Raw genomic sequence first — 19825 nt, 5'->3', positions numbered from 1 at the left:
ATAATTAAATTCAGCCATGATTAGCTGTATTCTTGCATTACATAAGGGGCGTGAAAATATACAACCCTTAGAGCTAGTATAGTAAATCTTTCTACAAAGAGTGAAAACAATACATCTGGTGCCTGTTTACTGTTATGCAAGATGTTTTTTACAAAAACATGCAGCTCTGAGATAATGCTATAAACTGGTTAACTAAAACATGCTTTAATAGAAAATCAAGTGATTATTAAAATATGTAATGGAAAAAATATTAGATGCTATAAATTTTGAGATACGGCTGTATGTAACTGGTCAACTGTACACCCAGTGACAGATGGAGGTAATAAGGGAGCTGAAATTCATGTAAAAACACAAGAGGCTTGTATTGTTTTTGTTTAATATAAATAGTCCAAAAGTGTGTTGGGCACTTCAGATATCTAAGAAAACAAATTTCTGTCCCAGAGTTACTTGTCTGTTCAGGCAGCATATGGATGGGGTAGAAGATGTGCTTAGGCTATTTATTTGTGAGCGTGTGGGACTACATATGCAGGTTTGGGTGTTCAAAAAAATCTTGCCCTCCTTTTAAAAACATTCTTTTTCTGCTCTTGAGTGCTCTATGTTTGACCTATTGGCCTTTTTAGATTTTTAACTTGTGCCCACTTGACTGCTGATTTCAGGTTATCCAGCCCTTGTCCATTTTTATTTAACCCTTTCCCTGTTTTAAGTTTCATTCTTGTAAACAGATAGATAGGGCCCTACCAAATTCTTGGCCATGAAAAATGCATCACAGACTGTGAAACCTGCTGCTGGCCCCCCCGCCCCCCCCCGCGAAAGCTAATCTTTTGTGTGCTTTTACCCTATACTGTACAGATTTCATGGGGGAGACCAGTGTTTCTCAAACTGGGGGTCCTGACCCAAAAGGGAGTTGCGGGGTTATTGTAGGGAGGGTCACGGTATTGCTATCCTTAATTCTGTGCTGACTTCAAAGCTGGGTGGCGGGAGAGCAGCGTCTGTTGGCTGGGAGAGCAGCTCTGAAGGCAGTGCCCAGCCAGCAGCAGCACAGAAGTAAGGGTGACAGTACCATACTTCTGCACTGCTGCCTTCAGAGCTGGGTGGCCAAACAGTGGCAGCTGCTGACTCATGGCCCAGCTCTGCAGACAGCAGCGCAGAAGTAAGGGTAGCAGTACCACAACACCCCCCGACCCAATACAATAACCTTGCGACCCTCCCACAACTCCTTTTTGGGTCAGGACCCCTACACTTACAACACCATGAAATTTCAGATTTAAATAGCTGAAATCATGAAATTTACAATTTTTAAAATCCTATGACCATGAAATTGACCAAAATGGACCATGAATTTGGTAAGGCCCTACTCATAGACTTAAGGCCAGAAGGGACCATTGTTGTCATCTAGTCTGACCTCCTACACATTGCAGGACATAGAACTTCACCCATCCACTCTTGTACTAGATCCATAATCTTTGTCTGAATTATTGAAGTCCTCAAACCATGATGTAAAGACTTCAAGTTAGAGAATCCACCATTTATTCTGGTTCAAACCAGCAAATGTCCTGTGCCCCATGCTGCTGTGGAAGAGGAAAAAACCCCATGGTCTCTGCCAATCTGACCTTGGGGGAAATTCCTTCCTGACCCCAAATATGGCTGTCTGTTAGACTCTGAGCATGTGGGCAATAGATACCAGCCAGACACTTAAGAAAGAATTCGCTATAGTAACTCAGAGCCCTCCCCATCTAGCATCCCATCTTTAGCTGCTGGAGATATTTGCTAATAGCAGTTGCATTTAGTAGGCCATATGTCCTTGTAGGCAAGTTCGTCCCACCATCCCCTCTGTCAACTTATGAAGCTCGGACTTGAAACAAGTTAGGTTTTTTGCCTTCACTGCTTCTGTGGGGAGGCTATTCCAGAACTTCACTCCTCTGATGGCTAGAAATCTTTATCTAATTTCAAACCTAACTTGTTGATGGCCAGTTTATACCTGTTTGTTCTTGTGCCAACGTTGGCTCTTAACTTAAATAACTCCTCTACCTCCCTAGTGTTTAACCCTCTAATGTATTTATAGAGAGCAATCATATCTCCCCTCAGCCTTCATTTGGTTACGCTAAACAAGTCAAGCTCCTTAAGTCTCCTCTCTTAAGGTAGGTTCTTCATTCTTCTGACCATCCTAGTAGCCCTTCTCTAGACCTGTTGCAGTTGGAATTGATCTTTCTTAAACACAGGAGACGAAAATTGCACGCAGTATTCCAGGTGAGGTCTCACTAATGCCTTTTCATAATGGTAGTAACACTTCCCCATCTCTGCTGGAAATACATCCTCAGATTGCATTCGCCTTTTGCATGGCTTCATCACATTGGTGGTTCATAGTCATCCTGTGACCGACCAATACACCCAGGTCTTTCTCCTCCTCTGTCACTTCCAACTGATACATCCCTATTTTATAGCAACAATTCTTGTTGTTAATCTCTAAATGCATGACTTTGCACTATTAAATTTGATCATATTTCTATTACTCCAGTTTCAAGGTCATCCAGATTTCTTGTGTGATATTCCATTCCTTCTCTTTATTGGCAATACCTCCCAATTTTGTGTAATCTGCTAATTTTATTAGCACGCTCCCACTTTTTGTGCCAAGTTCATTAATGAAAATATTAAATAAGATTGGTCCCAAGACTCAATGGTAGCAGATGACAGAACGAGGAGTAATGGTCTCAAGTTGCAGTGGGGGAGGTTTAGATTGGATATTAGGAAAAACTTTTTCACTAAGAGGGTGGTGAAACACTGGAATGCGTTACCTAGGGAGGTGGTAGAATCTCCTTCCTTAGAGGTTTTTAAGGTCAGGCTTGACAAAGCCCTGGCTGGGATGATTTAACTGGGAATTGGCCCTGCTTTGAGCAGGGGGTTGGACTAGATGACCTTCTGGGGTCCCTTCCAACCCTGATATTCTATGATTCTATGATCCTTGAAGAAATCCGCTAGTAATCTCCCTCCAGCCTGACAGTTCACCTTTCAGTATGACCTGTTGTCTCCCTTTAAACAGTTCCTTACTCACCTTTTTGACTCTTATTATAATCCCCAGGTTCTCCAATTTAACTAGTTTTCCATCTGGAACTGTATCAAATGCATTACTGAAATCCAGGTAGATGAGATCTACTGCATTTGCTTTGTCTAGATAATTGGTTACCTTCTCAAGGAAAGAGATCGGGTTGGTCTGGTATGATCTAACTTTTGTAAAACCATGTTGTATTTTATCCCAGTTACCATTTACCTCTATATCCTTAACTAGTTATTTGTTCCAAGATGTCCTTGCATACAACTGAGGTCAAACTAAAGGACCTGTAGTTTCCTGAATCACTTTTTTTCCTTTCTTAAAAATAGGTACTATATTAGCAATTCTCCAGTCATAGCGTCCAACCCCTGAGTTTACGGATTCTTTAAAAATAGCTAGGGGAAATGTTTATAAGAAAAATATATATCCTCACATTTCAGGGCATAAGCTGTTACTTGTGGTTAGGAAGACACTTTCCTTATGAGCATGTTATTTTGTAACTGTCTTCTATAGGTCTTATTGATCTCCCCCTGGAGTATTTGGTACTCTCCACTATGGGTGTGAGGACACCAGAGTAGAATGACCATGGGTCTGATCTAGTGTGGGATTTCCTATATTCTTATTAGGCCCCAGTGTGACTTTGGCAACTGAAATGTCATTCCAGCTTCTTCTTTTTATTTCCTAAAAGAGAACTTCCCCTTCTCTTTGCACTACCTAGTCCCATAGCCAAGTGAAGATGTACAGCCCAAGTCTGAAGTTCAGTAAAGACTTGTCCTGATTATGTCATCTTGTTGCTGGTGCTATAAAGATGCACTCCATAGGCTACTTCCAGTGCTGGACTTGTATCTTCCGAGAGCTGGGATCCTTTTTATGCCATTCTTGGGAGCTTGTCAATGGATCAGGTGCCCCATGTGGTGGTGCTGATGTAGTCATTGGGGGCACAATGCCCTGAAGCAGCTCTTCGTGCTGATCAGTACGCTAGTTGTGGGGAGAATAGGGCTGTTGGGTTTACTCTCTTCTCTGCTCCATGTGCTTCTGGACTGATGCCTCTAAAGGGGTGATAAGGCCATTTATTGGGGATTGCTGATAGGACTACTACCCCATATGTTGGTGCTTGGGGATGGGGGAGCTTCTGGGGCTTGGACTGTGGCACAGTTCCTCTTACTAGTCCTGGTAAGAATGGGAGGAGTGGGAGAGATGCTGTAGTCATTACTGAATAGGGGTGGTGTTAGTGGGATTCTGCAGGGGTTGGTTCTAGGCCTGTTCAATGTTTTTTCAATGATCTTGAAGAAAATATTAAATTATTGCTGATGAACTTTGTGGTGAAACACAAAGGTTGATGGTGACAGTAATATTGGGTGACAGGGCAGATATATGATCTGGATCACTTGGTATGCTGGGCCCATTCAAACAAATGAGTTTTAATAGACCCAGATGCAAGATCATACATCTAGAAACAAATAATGCAGACCATACCTACAGAATGGAAGACTGGAGCCCGGAAAGCAGTGACTGGTAAGAATTTGAGGTCCTAGTGAACAAAGAATTGAACAAGAACAGTTTGGCATTAAGCAAGGCCAAAGAACCACAGGTGCCATGTTTGTACTTCAGCAAGGGATAGGGAAATGCCTAGAGTACCAATAGAATAGCTTCTGGGCTTCTATCGTCGTGGGAAAGGTATATGATAAAGTGGACAGAAGTATGCTCACACCACTGCTGAGGAAATGTGGACTGTCTGATGTATTAACTATGATGAATGCTGTATATAGATCACCTAATACAGTGATCCAAATATGTTTTGAAATCTCAAGTCCCTTTGAAGTGAATGTTGAACTGCGCCAGGGGTTGGCCCTAAATCCACTGCTGTTTATCATATTGATGGACTATGTCAGCAGGAAGATCCCAAGAAGAAAAGATAAGCTGCTATGTGCAGATGACACAGCAATAAGAACATCCTCAGAAGAAGACCAAGAGGAAATAGTAAACCAGTGGTATGACCAGCTAAGCTGCCATGGGATGAAAATGTGCATGACTAAGACTGAAGTCTTCTGGGTCAGTAGAGGTGCCAGAGGGAAATTGGATGTAGAGATTAATGGAGTGAGACTAAACCAGTCTGACCAGTTCAAGTACCTTGACGGCTGAGTCATGGAAGATGGTGAGCTGGAACATGATACAGTACAGATAGGGGAGTGCTGCAAGAGTGTAGAATAATCATTTCATGGGTTGTGTATGACCAGTGTAAGCCACTGAGACTTAAAGCCCAACTTTATAGACTAGTGGGGAGCTCTGCAGTGCTGTAAGGTGCAGAAATATGGATGATAAAGAAATGGTAGGTTCAGTACCTACTGATGTTTGAGATGAGATGTCTTCATGCTACAAGAGGAGTTACTTTCATTTCAGAATCTATTAGGATGAAAGTCAGTGTCTGTGATGTGGCTGACAATCTATCAATTTGCTGGTTTGGACACATGCAGAGGATGGATGAAGGGGACCTGGTGAGGATGGCATGGCAGGAGAGGGTGGTAGAAAAGTGACCTCCAAGGAAAGCCAAGAAAGCAATGGATGGATTGCATCAAAGAAGATGGTAAGCAGGTGGGCCTTAGTGCCACCTCAGAGAGATGAAGACGGTGGATGATGCATGACAGCTCTACCCCATTTGATGGGATAAGGGGAAGAGTAAGAATAAGATTAATGTTAATACGTTTGCTGCCATTTTTTAAAGAAAATGAAGTCAATGGCTATGCATCTGGAACTAGAGTTTGATGAAGTGCTAAACCAGCTTTTGACAGGAGAAGCCTCTTCTGTGGGGACAGAGAAAAGATATTTTCTTTTCAATTCAGCTAGTTAGTTCAGTTCAATGACTAGTTTATTCAAAGTTAAGAAACCAATTGGGAGCCTGAAAAAGCAGGAAAGCTTGTTTTCTTCTTGCAACCTATGAATAAAAACCAGGTTGAGAGGCTGAGATCTACTAGGTTTAAAATCTTGAAGGACATGGTGACCAGAAACAACTAGTTCAATTTATTAATTACATATAATACTTCCTTTGTTTAATAAATCAATTTTAAAGTATGTTCAAAAACAAAGTATGTTTTTATAACTTTTTTATGTACCTAGCATATCTAAGGTTATTTTATTTAATTACAATAATTAAAATGCTGTTTGTGCATTTGTAATTCTGAATTTTCATCCAAATAGAACTTGACACAAATCACAAGAAACAAATTAATCATCTAGTAAATAAGAAATGCACCATCTGCCATTTTCTAACATCATAAAAATGTAAAAATTAAGAATCTGAATAAATGTAAATTAAACTATATAATTGCTTAAATAAATATATATAGATATAGTCTGTCTTCTGGGTTAGCAAAAAGAAGCACCACATTTATTGTAAATGCTATACTTAGTTGCAACTCAACATGTGTTAATGGTTACCAACCAATGAAAATCAGAATGGCTGGAAGTTAAAGCCAGACAAATTCAAGTGAGAAATAAGGCACAGATTTTTAATAGTGAGGAATAAATGCCAAATGAAGTGGATTCTCTAGCTCTTAAACTCTTCAAATAAAAACTAGATGTCGTTCTGGTAGATGTGCTTTAGTCAGAGTGAAATATTTGGTCGTCATATATGATCCGATAGTACCGTCTGACCTTAAAATCTATAAATCTACTAATCATTGTATAGGTAAACTACTAAAAAGAGAGACTTTGCTAGCCAAGAGAAACTAGCGACCTACTAATACAATAAAATAGGTATGAGCTGAGGCATGTGTCATTTATGTGATTTGTGTGGTAACTGCAGAATAAGACTCATCGGTTAATAGTTGTAAAGCAATATGTTTGATATAACTTTCATTTCAGAGTTTCCAAAGTGATCTGCAGATTTATTTTCTATCTGCACAAATCATTTCTCTAACTAATGGAACACAGCAGCTGTTGGCCAATACAAAACAAGTCTTCTCAAGTTTAGGACAGGAGTTGAAGAATATTCTCTTTGATTAAAACTTTAGGAGAAATGTAGATAGGCACAATCCAATTATTCAGATTGAAGTTTGCATATGACACCCAGGCTAGCACTTTTACTACTGCAAATAAATAAATAAATTTCCTGACTGGAAACACTTCGAACAGCAGAGTGCCCTTAGTTCCATGTTGGGGCACAGATTAGGGAAAAATGCTATTTGTTGAACTGCTAACATAGCTTCCTGCAGAACTGTTTTTTGCTTGATCTTTTATGCAAGAACTGGCCTTGTTCAGTTTGAGGGGAGTAGACAATAGCAGTCTGAGGTGACACATATCCTATCTATTCATATATACTATAGATAAGTCTCACCATATATTTGTAAAGAAGCAGCAACATGGCCGGGTGTGTTAATGAGCATACACACAACCTGGATGTGATGAAGCACTAAGAATAGTAATCATCTTAAATCATAATACTTCCGTTAAAAATATGGAACTTAGCATTGCCTTAAAGTAGCTTTTTGGTTAGTAGGAGTTATTTCTGGTGTTAGGCCATGTACTAATTATGATTGAGTCGTTAACTTTAGCTGTAGTGCCATCAGCAATTTGGAAGCCAGGCCAAATCTATTTCAATGTAAAAGTTACTATCTCTGTGCCTTGTGTGTGGTGGGTTTTTTAAAATCACATTTAAGTGCAAATGTGATAAAACACAGACTTTTCTATGGAGCTGCAACCAGTGACTCCATAATGTAATTTTTAAACTTGGGCTTTTTGTTGTAACATTGTTATAGTCTTACATTGCCTACTTTTTGGGGAGATGCTTTGTTATTGATTTGATTTTGTTTTTGTGCCAAAGGTAGGATAACATGAAAGTCTGTTAAATGGATCTAGTGGTAGGCTAATCAAGCAGATCTTCCATCTGAGTAGGTCCCTCACTTTTCCTTCTCACCTGGTCTACTTTCAGTAACCTCATGGTCTTTCTTTTGAAATGTCTTTGGTGTTGTAGAGGACAGTGAGGGTCATGTGCAGGTTATTTGCTTGAATATAAAAATTGACTTTGCGTCAAATGAAGTCAGGTAGAGTAGCCACAATATTCCATTGGTTAGCATCTGTAGTAATTTTCCATACATATTCAGGTTTACTATGAAAATCTAAGCCAACTTGTACTGCCTAAAAAATACATGCTATATCTTGAGGTGCCTTGAGGGCAGGGGACTGGACTATGACCTCTCGAGGTCCCTTCCAGTTCTATGACTCTGATTATCAGAATTTCCTCTGTCTTATGAGGCTGATCAACTGCTAAAAAACTCCAGTACTATCCCTGTCCTAATGTGAAGAAGTTTTCTTGTTTTGAAGTTTCTTTGTTTTTTGATGGAGTAGGGGGACTGTCATAAATATAAAGGGGAGGGTAAACACCTTTAAATCCCTCCTGGCCAGAGGAAAAACCCTTTCACTTGTAAAGGGTTAAGAAGCTAAGATAACCTTGCTGGCACCTGACCAAAATGACCAATGAGGAGACAAGGTACTTTCAAAGCTGGGGGGGAGGGAAACAAAGGATCCTCTCTGTCTGTGTGATGCTTTTGCTGGGACCAGAGCAGGAATGCAGGTCAGAATTCCTGTAAAGAATTTGTAAGCAATCTAATTAGATACGCATTAGATTCTGTTTTGTTTAAATGGCTGATAAAATAAGTTGTGCTGAATAGAATGTATATTCCTGTTTTTGTGCCTTTTTTAACTTAAGGTTTTGCCAAGAGGGATTCTCTGTTTTGAATCTGATTACCCTGTAAGGTATTTACCATCCTGATTTTACAGAGGTGATTCTTTTACTTTAATTAAAATTCTTCTTTTAAGAACCTGATTGCTTTTTTCATTGTTCTTAAGATCCAAGGGTTTGGGTCTGTGTTCACCTATGCAAATTGGTGAGGATTTTTATCAAACCTTCCCCAGGAAAGGGGGTGTAGTGCTTGGGGAGATATTTTGGGAGGGAGATGTTTCCAAGTGGGCACTTCCCCTGTTCTTTGTGTAACACTTTGGTGGTGGCAGCTTTTAACCTAAGCTGGTAAGAATAAGCTTAGGGGATCTTTCATGCAGGTCCCCACATCTGTACCCTAGAGTTCAGAGTGGGGAAGGAATCTTGACAGGGACACAGACGTTTCTGTCTGCATATTCTGTGTCTTGTCACAAGATTCTTATGGTGTTTTTGCTGCTCGTCATAATTGGCATTTTTCATTATTCTCTACTTATGCTCCTCCATAGGACATCTCCAGCAGGAGTACTTGTGATCTGTTAATGGAAGTTGGCAAATCGGGGAGGAAAGAAAAGATGGTTTCTTCTCTTTTCCTTCTTTTCTCATCTATTCAAATCCCTGAACAGTCCCAGCAGCAGCCGCCAAGGATTGTCTCAGAAGAAGTGTGAAGATATTAGGTTTCTACAAGCCTGTATAAAATTTAAAACTTCCAACATATGCTACTCTGCTCTGCTGGTGTTTTCCCTCAAAAATTTGTACCCCATCTGTTCCTGCCCTCCATTCAGATTTTTCCCACCAGTGGTAGTTGGATATAACTGAGAAGGAAGAAATCATTTTTCTAGAAACTCTGGGATATAAAGGTGGGATGACAGTGTTTTCTTTCTGATTACATGTCCAGGCTCATAGTTTAAAAAGTTAGTCTGTTAGTTACAAGTCTGTCAAAGTGTTTGCAGCCTTGGCAGTTTCACATGTCATCTCATTGATTTATTCATTGTTTTTGTTGTTGAATTTCAACTGTGTAAAACTTTTTTGAAAAGTTGAACAAATTGTGAAGAAAAAATTAGTGGCCACTATCCTGCAACCCTCATGTAAATAATATTTATTCACGGGTGTAGACCTATGTCATCTGTCAGATTGTGATTCCTGTGCTGCTGTTAATATCTTAAGCAGTTCCAGTTTCTCCATCCAAAAAAAGTTAACAGCAGTCAAATAAAGTGGCAAAATCTCAGACATAAGACAGCCTATATTCTTTTTAATAGCGATGGAATTTGCATATACTGACTGACTTCTTAGACTTGACATAACTATAACTGAAACGTAATATTTTTTATTTGTGCACTAGAAACACTGTTATCTTCATATAGTAGCTTTCAGACTAGGGTTACTTATCTTTAAGCTCCCTCTCATGGTGATGCGGTGCAGAACATACAAAAATAATGTTTTATGGGTGATCTAAAATTTCTCAGCCATACAGTGAGGATTTAAAAAAATAAAAATAAATGCAGCAGCACCTTTAAAGTAGGCCATATTTGAGAGCCTAATGAGGTTAATGCATGTAATTACACTTTGCATTATAATTAACTGAATAAAAACTTTGTTAATGCAGAGGTAAGGTTGCCCAGTAGTGCTGTATTGAATGGTGGAGGGATTATTTGGAGTAGATTGGTAGAGTTGTCACTGTGCTATTAGAAGAGGCCCATGTCTACCATGGGGGATCAAGTATACCTCATTTCAGCACTGAGGTCTGTAGGTTGCATCAGTATTAGCAGGCAGGCAAGTCTTGTCATGGTGATTGTCAGCAATGTAGTGAAATACATGACTGGTCTCCGGGGCTTAGTGAGGGGCTAGTGAAGGCAATGTCTTAGAAGAAGCCCTCAAGGAAAGGGTGAAGGGATGGTAACATTTTGCAGATCTGGGGTGGTGAGTGTGGAGGAGGGCTTAGTGTTAGGGTGTAGGTTGGATGCAGGTAGCTCCTGTTTATGTCAGGCATAGCAAACCAGAGTTTTGCCTTGGCACACAGAAGGTGCTCGTGCTCAGTTCTCAGAGTGCTCTTTAGTATCTATAAGGGTAGAATATTAGTATGTGTGTTATAGGTAGGGCTACAATTTTGTCACGGAAGTCACGGAATCTGTGACTTCCAGAGACCTCCATGACTTGAGCCCTCAGCGCCTGGGAGCTGCAAGATCCCCCCATCGCCCGTGGTGGCTGGGAACTGCGGAGCCCTGAGCTCCTGGCCGCCCACCATGCGCGGGTGGCTGGGGCGCTCCGAGAGCTTGGAGCCACCGCCGGTGGCTGGGGTGCCCAGGGCAGTGTGGGAACCCCACAGATCTCCATTTTGTCGTGCATATCTTTTAGCAAAAGTCACAAATATGTCATGGGTTTCCGTGAATTTTTCTTTATTGCCTGTGACCTGTCCGTGATTTTTACAAAATACACGTGACAAAATCTTAGCCTTAGTTATAGGCATATTAGGCCATCTCTCAGAGGGAAGAGTTAAGGTTGCATTGCAAGGATGGTGCATACCTTAATTCTGTATTGCTGGTTTTCAGAAGTTTGCCTTACTGTAATTTTTCATTTCCTGTTTTTCAGAGGTTTGGGTATAAATGAACTCAACATTCTGGAAGGGCACAGGACGTTACTGAACAACCTTACCTCTGCATTAACAAAATTTTGGAGCAGTTAATTTTCTCAGTTGTTTTTGTTTTTTGGTTCTTTTTAAACTTCTCTCAGTACCTCCATGTTCCCCCTCTGCTACCTCTGGGTGCTTGGCATGATTAAGGTGGCCAGAGAAGACCATGGGTCCATGTTTGTCCCTTCATTGCCTGTCCAGCACAGACTGATCCTCCTCCCACAGAGAAACAGACAGTGATGAGGACCCCACAGATCAAGGATATGGGAATAGAAAACAGTTACAGTACAGTGACTGATATAGTCAGTGGGTGCATGTTTTGAAGGGGGGACAGAAATGGGGAGTCTGGGGCGATTTTATGGGGCAGAGCTGAAGCCCCCACACCTCCCAGTGCACATCTGTCTCCTGCATTTTCACCCATTGTTCCCTGCACTGTTCCAGCACACCCACCTCTTCTCTCTTACTGGTTTGAAGTTCCCCCCTCCCAACTTTGCAGATTCCCCACCATTTCTGTAACTCCTCCAACATTCCCTCCATCCATGCTCATTCCTTTGACCACTCCCCCACATCCCTCCCTGCTCCTCTGAGACTATCCCTCACCCACACACCAGCTCCACCCTCCTCCTTGCCCTCATAAGCTTGGAGAGGCTATGGGGAGGTGGGGAAGGGGTTATACATATCCACATGCCACGTAAACAGTTCAGAGAGGTGATCTCCATGAGATGTGCTGAGCTGAGTGAGAACACCCTATGAAGAGGAATACAACCTGAAACAATAGCTCTGAGAAATGTGAACTGCTCCATTAATCTCAATGCGGTGTTCTCCTCTCCCCTCCCCCCAAGGTTTCAGCACCTGTGCCATTCTCTGAGCATGTCTGTCCTTAACTCTCCACCCTCTCTCCGCACTGGGTACCTATTTCATGCACGAAATGAGCTCATTCCCAGCCCCTTATCCTGGTTTTTTTTGTTTTGTTTTTTTTTTTTGTTTTTTTTTCTTCAAAAAGCATGTTGGGGCATGTTTTGAAGGGGAGACAGAAACTGGGTGTGTGTGGATATGGGGAGGTTAGTTTGTGGGTATAGCTGAAATTTCCTAGATCCCTCCACTGCACAGCTGTGACCACCTCATTTTTTCCTCCCCATGCTCCCTTGCACAGCTCTGACCTCCTTTTTTTCCCTAGAAGCCATAGCATCTGAAGGGAAGGTGATTGTGGAGTCCCTTCCTCACTGATGGAGGCAGGAGGGGAATTCTGTTTTCCCTCCTCTGGCTGGGGGCCAGTGGTAGAAAGAAGAACCCTGGAGTCGCTCCCTCAGCCTAGTGAAATAGCCATGGAGGAATTGTTGGGTGATGTGCAGTGTGCATAGGGACAAACTCTCAATATTTGTAGAAGAACAGGAAGAGAGGGGGAAGGCATAGATTGCTCCACTTCCCCTTCTCCAAGTATGTTACTGGAGGGGAAGGAGCTCATCTTTCCCTGCTTATAGTTCTGTCTTGTCAGCCCTTCTGAGTTCCCAGAGCACAAAGGTCCATTTTTAGGGCGATTCCTTATTTGTCGAGGTGTCATAGAAGAAAAACTGCGTTTCTGGAAACCCAGGTCTTCATCAAAGCTCTAGCCATCCCATTGGGTTTTTAAAGATGTAACATTTTGAGTGATTCCTGGTACTAATAAGGGTCAGTATCTAAGAATGTGCTGGCCCCTCAGTAGCTGTGCCAGAGCAGCCCTAAGGCGAAGAAGCCCTCACGCTGTACCTTCCCCAATTCCTGGTCTCTGAGGAAAACTTCCAAAAAGATTCCCTGTAGAATGCAGGCAGAGAGTGAAGAACATGTCTAGCACATTATTTGAAAGCTGCCAAGGGTAGGGTTTAAACTCACAGTGCATGGGTGTAGCTCAGGTTTTTTGAGAGCTTGTCCCTATGTGTAGTTCACTTCAGGTGAGCACCTGAGACCAAAGACTTCTTACTAGCAGCATCCACTTGGTCTGCGCATGCGCCCTTGCTCTTATTGTGTGCCATACTAAGGATACGAGGGATTATGCTGGACTGCCACCATCTTAGTTCCTTCTTACTGCTTGTGGTCCGAGATGGAGCCATAGTATTTGTTGTGCTCTCCTGAAGTTTACCTGTAGATAGTTAGAGTTAGCTATTTCTGTTCAGTTCAGTTAGGCTTGCTTTTCATTACTCTTAAGGGTGTTTCCTCCACTGAGTCCCCCCCACTTTTGGTGGTGCATTTCTTCATCTACCCACCCCATTTGTTTCATCCAGTGGGGAAGGGACAGCATGACAAAGAGCCCCAATATTAAGAACTGTGTAGTCTGTCTGCGCTGCTTCTTGGTAAATTGTGACCATGACTCCCGTTTGTACTGCCTGGGAGAAACCCATATTCCATCCAGATGCAGTATTTGCAGTTTATTTACGTGAAGGAAAAAGAAATTGCAGGAGATCCGCCTTAAGATGTTCCTCATGAACAAGTCTGTGAGAACATAGTTGGATTCTGAATAGGAAGAACCCCCTGTACATCCACCTGAGAATGGTAAGAGCACCTCTTTGCCATCTGCGCGCTACTGAGGGTCCTGCGGAAGATCAAGCAGGACAAGGTACAGATCATTCTCATAGCTCCATGATGGCCGTGGCATTTTTGGTACTCCATGGTGCTTTAGCTGTTGGCCTGACCTCCAGTCAACCACCTCTTTGTATGGGATCCCCTGACCCAGGACAAGAGAAAAGAATACCTATTTGACACATCCTTATGAGAGCATGGTATTTGGATGGATGTCAGATCTAGAAAGCTGTTACTTGGCAGGCATGCAGGTCATATGGAGTAATAGCAGGAAAAACTCCACCAGGAAGTGCTACATGTCTAAGTTTGGCATGACCAGTGGGGCGTTTCCCCGTTGCTGACCGAGACCCTTGATGTGGTGGATTTCCTGCTATCCCTGAAGTCCACAGGATTATCCCTTAACTCCGTCAGGGTGCTCTTAGCTGTTGTCAGCACATTTCATTCCTCAGTGAACAGCCATACTATCTTTTCGCACTAGGTTAAGTTCTGGTTTCTGAAGGGGATAGTGAGGGTTTTCCACCAGTGATGACACCTGCGCTGGCTTGGGACTTCATCTTGGTCTTACTGGCTCTTATGGGGCACCGTTTGGACTATTGTCATCATGCTTCCTTTTGCACCTTTCCGTGAAGGTGGAGTTTCTGGTCATGATTTCATTCGAGGCGCTTATGGTGGACACCCCTCCCCGCTTCAATCTTCCACAAGGACAAGGTGTCTGAGGTTGCACTCAAGGTTCCTCCCTAAGGTGGTATGGGATTTTTAGAGCATTAACTTACCTGTGTTCTGTCCTAAGCCATGTGTCAACAGGGAAGAGGTGAGATTGTGCACCTTGGATGAGTGTAGGACCCAGGCCATTTACCTTCAGAGGACTAGGCTGCTTTGGAAATCATCAAAGCTGTCTCATTTGTGGAAAAAAGGGGAAGGCGATTTCTGCTCAGAGAAAGTCAAAATGGATCTCTGGCTGCATAATACTCTGCTATGAGGTGAACAAGTTCTCTTGAGGACAGCATGAAAACACGCTCAATGAGAACAAGAACCCAGGCAACCTCGATAGCATCTTGCAAGGATGTTCCAATCATTGACGTCTGCAGGGGGTGACATGCGGCTTGGTCCATGTCTTCACAAAGCCCACTATGCTTTGGTGCAGGCAGCTGCCTTAAATGTCTCCCTACGCAGAGAGCAATCCTTCAATCAGCACTTGAGCAATGCTCTGGGCACCCACCTCTATAAGAGGGGTCACTGCCTGTGAATCACCTGAAGTGTGCTATGAATAGGGACAACCACTTGAAGAAGGAGAGATTACTTTGTATTAACTGGAGTTCTTCAAGATGTGTTGTCCCTATTTGTAGTGCGCTGACTATCCTCTTTCCCCTCTGCCTCAGACCCCAGTCTCAAGACTTCTGGTGATGGTGTGGAGCTGAGATGGCAGTGGTCCAGTGCAGCCCCCCTGCACACTGTGTGTGGTGGACAAGGAGAGCAAAGTTACTTGTACAGAGCAAGTGGACACTGCTAAGAAGAATTCTTTGGTCTCAAGTGCATGCACAACTTGAAGGGGGGAGGGATAGCTCGGTGGTTTGAGTATTGGCCTGCTAAACCCAGGGTTGTGAGTTCAATCCTTGAGGGGGCCATTTAGGGATCTGGGGCAAAAATTGGGGATTGGTCCTGCTTCAAGCAGGGGGTTGGACTAGATGACCTCCTGAAGTCCCTTCAATCCCTAACCTTCTATGATTCTAAGTTAATTAGTGCATAGGGACAATGCATCTAGAATAATTCCAGTTACTACAAGGTGAATGACCTCAAGCCACCCAGCTTCTCGGACTTCATGCAAACCCTCTACCTTTAACAGAGCCCTAGTCTTGCTGCACATGTGCATTTCATTTTTAGATGCATCAGTTTAGTTCATGCCAACCTGGAGTTAAGAACTTTACCCTTAACTTTTTCAATATTGTTATCCCCAAAAGTGTAGTGGGTGCCATGCACTAGCTGAGAGAAATCCCAAGCGGCTGAGATCAGTTTGAGGAGTAATAGAGGCATAGTGTGTGCAAATGAATTTGAACCAGCTGATTTTGTAAACATCAAATTTTTTGGAGGGGCTGTATCCCTTGTATCCTTGAAATCCCTTGCTCAGATAGCCCCAAATTTGGTCACTAACCCTATCCAGCAGCAAATTTCATGAAACAGCAAATTTCAAGGCAGATTAAGCATGACTATTTTAAGCACTCTAAAATCTACAACTTTTGAGCAAAGTGATGCTCAACTCTAGAAGATCTTTTGCTCCACTATAATGGATATAGGAGGAATAAATATACTTTTTACAGAGGATAGTTATTGAGGTGGGTTTGAGTTTTCAGTTTGAAAAACTTATACCTACTCCAATAGATACTTTAGTAAGCAGATTCTGATTTAATTTTAAGGTGCTACTCCTGCTTGTAACAAAAAATAAGTATTGAACTACTAATTTTTTTCTACTGAGATTTTAAAAGGGAAAAATACTCTAGAAATTTCTGAAGTCTGTCATTTCTACAAATACAGATGTAATAAAATGACAAGTATTATAATGTAGGTATGAAAATATGCCATGGCATGTCATCTTAAAGGAATAGATCCTTGAATTGAAATATCTAATAGAAAATTCCTCTTGCTAGATTAATTGGTTAGGATAGCTTTAATATTTGTTAGACACAAGTAAGGCTATTGGTACTAGTAAATCTCCATATGAGATCACTTGTAAACAGCAAAACATTTTGATCATGCTGTTTTGTGTAACTCTGTAAGGGATTATTATAAGTGCCTAGCACCAATTTAGTCTCTTTGTAATATGCTGACTCTAAACACTAGAGGGCAGCATATCACTAATGATGACTTTGTTTCCTAAAAGAATCAGGATACACGTTCTTCAACCTTTTGGGATTACTATACCATTTAAAATCTCTAATCTAAATTTAAACATTTGGAAAAATTTAGTACCACAATTAAAGCTTTTTTTGGTGAATTTAGGTATAATTTATCCCATTTCTCTTGGTTTACATTTCAGTAGTCCATTATGTTTTAGGTGATGATGGTGGGTTTTTATCTGTACTAGAGTGGGTGCTATTACTTGGTTTGGGCTTTGTCAGTCCAGTGCAAAAAGGATTGAGTAGAACCTTAATCTTCCTTTCCTTTCACCTTATCTTAAATGTGTTTTGGTATTAGTATTGTTAGCAGTGTAGAGGCATTTAGAATGATTTATTGTCTGCATGCCATTTGAATATGCACATAGAGATATTTACATCCTGCTGTAGGGGTATTTGTGTACAAGGAAGGCTATGTCAGACAAATAAGAGGTACCTTGCCTTAGCAGATGTATATTTCTGTTGTTTGGATTATTCACCAAGGCAAATACCAGCTTATAAAATTTCTCATAAAATGCATATGTAGTAGGAACGATACTTTGCAGATTACCTAAATGCAAGTAAACTTTATTTTCTTGTAGGCACCACCTTCCATGGTCAATAATGAACAACGCCAGCATGCTGAGCACATATTCTTATCATTTAGAAAATCAAAATCACCATTTGCTGTTTGCAAGCATATTTTGGGTAAGTCTTCAGTGTATTTTTTTTTAAAGATTCAGCATGTCATCAATTTTACAACTAATAGAAAATCCTAGTTTTTTGCATCTGGGAATGTGAACATTTGGTTAGATATTCTTTCATTTTTATTGTACAGTATTAAATTTGTTGGTGAACTGCAAAGCATTTAAAAAGCAAGTTAAATAGAACTCTTTAAGATCCAATACAGTATGTGTAATCTTAAATCCTTGATTTTTAGCTATAATTTTTGTGGTGTTTGCAGAACTACTAGTGTTTTTAATGGTCTGCTGAGGGGGAAAAAAGAAGTTTAGTGCCCTCTCAAAATTTCACAGGTTTGGTGAAGGCCTTGGTACAACTTCCTTCTGCTGGAGAATTTCTAAATTTGATTTGGAAACTGATTTAGTCAAGTAGGTGCTACTCCTCGGCGAGGACCCCTCTTATTTTCGTTTGAGAATAGTTTGTATGTGGAGCTGGTAGTGCCACGTATTGTTAAGGCTGCTTGTCACTTTCCATTGTAAGACCCTGTTCTCTGTTGCTTATGATTTTGTCAAACTTTAACTATACAGGTGGAAATTTTCTATGCCAGTTCTCTGCCTCAGGCTGAATTTTTTTAGTAAGTTTCAGCTAAAATGATCATGCCATTTCAGAGAATGAGACTATGGGGAAATATGCTGTTTTACCTGTGATTAAAACTCCCCACTTCCATCCATTTTGTTAAAAAAAAAAAAAAACTCTAGGACCTCTAAGCTTTGGAGCAGGGTCTTGGAATTTGGCAGGAAGGTTCATGTTGCCCTGGTGTCAGGGCTATATCTTCTGTAATGCCCGTAGAAAACTGCTCACATTTGGACAGATTACAAGCCTCTGAAAAAATTTCAAGCAGTAGAGACTAGGTAGCTTGGCAGCAAAATTACCTCTACTGAGCACGAAACATCTCCACTCAGCTCCTATATGCTGATCAGAGTGTGTGTGTGTGCGTGCGCGTGTGTGCCATCATCACAGGGTGAGTGGACACGCTTCAGCTCAGGATTGCAGGGGCTGAGCAGGACATTCCTTGCAGTTGCTTCCTCTGGGGCTGCTGTGATGTTAGGCACAGGGACTGATGATAGACTCTTTTCTGTGCTCTGTGATCCCTCTGTCACCCAGGCAGTGTGGAGGGAAGGAGGAAGCAGCTGTTTTGAATGCAGAGGGGTGAGAAATGAGGGACAGCGAGATGGGGTTGGAGGAGCCAGAGTGGGGGCAGTACCTGGGACATAGTGGGGGGACATGCACGCAGAGGGATGGAGACAGGAACAAGTGGGTAGAAGGATAGCTCAAAGGGGGAGGAAAGCAGCAGCCAGGAGATGGAGTGGAGAGGATTGTGTAGGAGCGGAAGGGTAAGAGGTAGAAGACAGGGTGGATGGGGATGGAGAGGGGGACAAACTGGGACAACAGGATAAGAACAGTCTTTAAGCACTAGAGAGCACTCCTCCCCAAAATTTGGAATTAAACCTAGGAGTCCTGAATCTTTCCATTCTACTGCTGATAAATTCATGGAGGGCAGGTCCATTAATGGCCATTAGACAAGATGGTCAGGGATGCAGCCCCATGCTCGGGGTGACCCTAAGCCTCTGACTGCCAGATGCTGCGACTGGACGATGGGATGGATCACTTGATGATTGCCCTGTTCTGTTCATTCCCTTAGAAGCATCTGGCATTGGCTACTGTCAGAAGACAGGATACTGGGCTAAATGGGACATTGGTCTGACCAAGTATGGCTGTTCTTATGTCAGGAAAAAACTCTGAAACCCGCTGGCAAAGTGCATCTCTCTCTCTCTCTCCCTCTCTCCCCACCCCCTCCCCTCCTCCCCCCCCTCCCCCCCCCGGTCCACATAGAGAATAACAGCCTACTATTCCCACTAGTTATTCAGTTAGCTCAAGTGGCGCCAACCCTGCTGATGAGGGTTAGCTTGGTTAGCTCAAGTAAGGATTCAATATGATTTGACGTGATAGAATTTAATTTTTCAGGTTTCTTTTAAATTAGCAAATTACATTTTAAAAATGTTAAGGTTGCAAAGTCAAGCATTCAAATTAGGAAATACCAGAATTAAGGTAGCCCATGTCACCTTAATTCAGCCTCCCAGTATGTATGCATTATGATATCTTTAATTACATGATCACATACTATTTTTCCAAACTAAGCTACATTGATATAAGCCAGGTTTAAATCTATTTAAGTATCCACTGAACGTTTTCTACCAGTTTTGAATCAATTTAATAACAGATTCTAGCTAAATCGGTGCAACTTTGAATATAGAGAAGGCCTTTGTCATATATATATA

The 19825-nt window shown here is 41.8% G+C and overlaps 1 protein-coding gene across 2 annotated transcripts in view; it reads left to right on the top strand.

Moving 5' to 3' along the window:
* The window catches only part of XPO4 (exportin 4), a 138560-nt gene that overhangs the window by 25345 nt on the left and 93390 nt on the right, over nt 1-19825 (top strand). For both annotated transcript variants that reach the window (XM_084650228.1, XM_084650229.1), the window contains exon 2: nt 17408-17513. In XM_084650228.1, coding sequence (XP_084506354.1) covers nt 17408-17513 — 106 coding nt within the window. The remainder of the gene's footprint in view (nt 1-17407; nt 17514-19825) is intronic.

The sequence above is a fragment of the Lepidochelys olivacea genome (assembly GCF_965140295.1).
Source record: "Lepidochelys olivacea isolate rLepOli2 genome assembly, chromosome: 1".
In the NCBI taxonomy this organism is placed as follows: domain Eukaryota; kingdom Metazoa; phylum Chordata; order Testudines; family Cheloniidae; genus Lepidochelys; species Lepidochelys olivacea.
The sequence above is the reverse complement of the archived record's forward strand: the minus strand, read 5'-3'. Positions and strand labels throughout refer to the sequence as shown.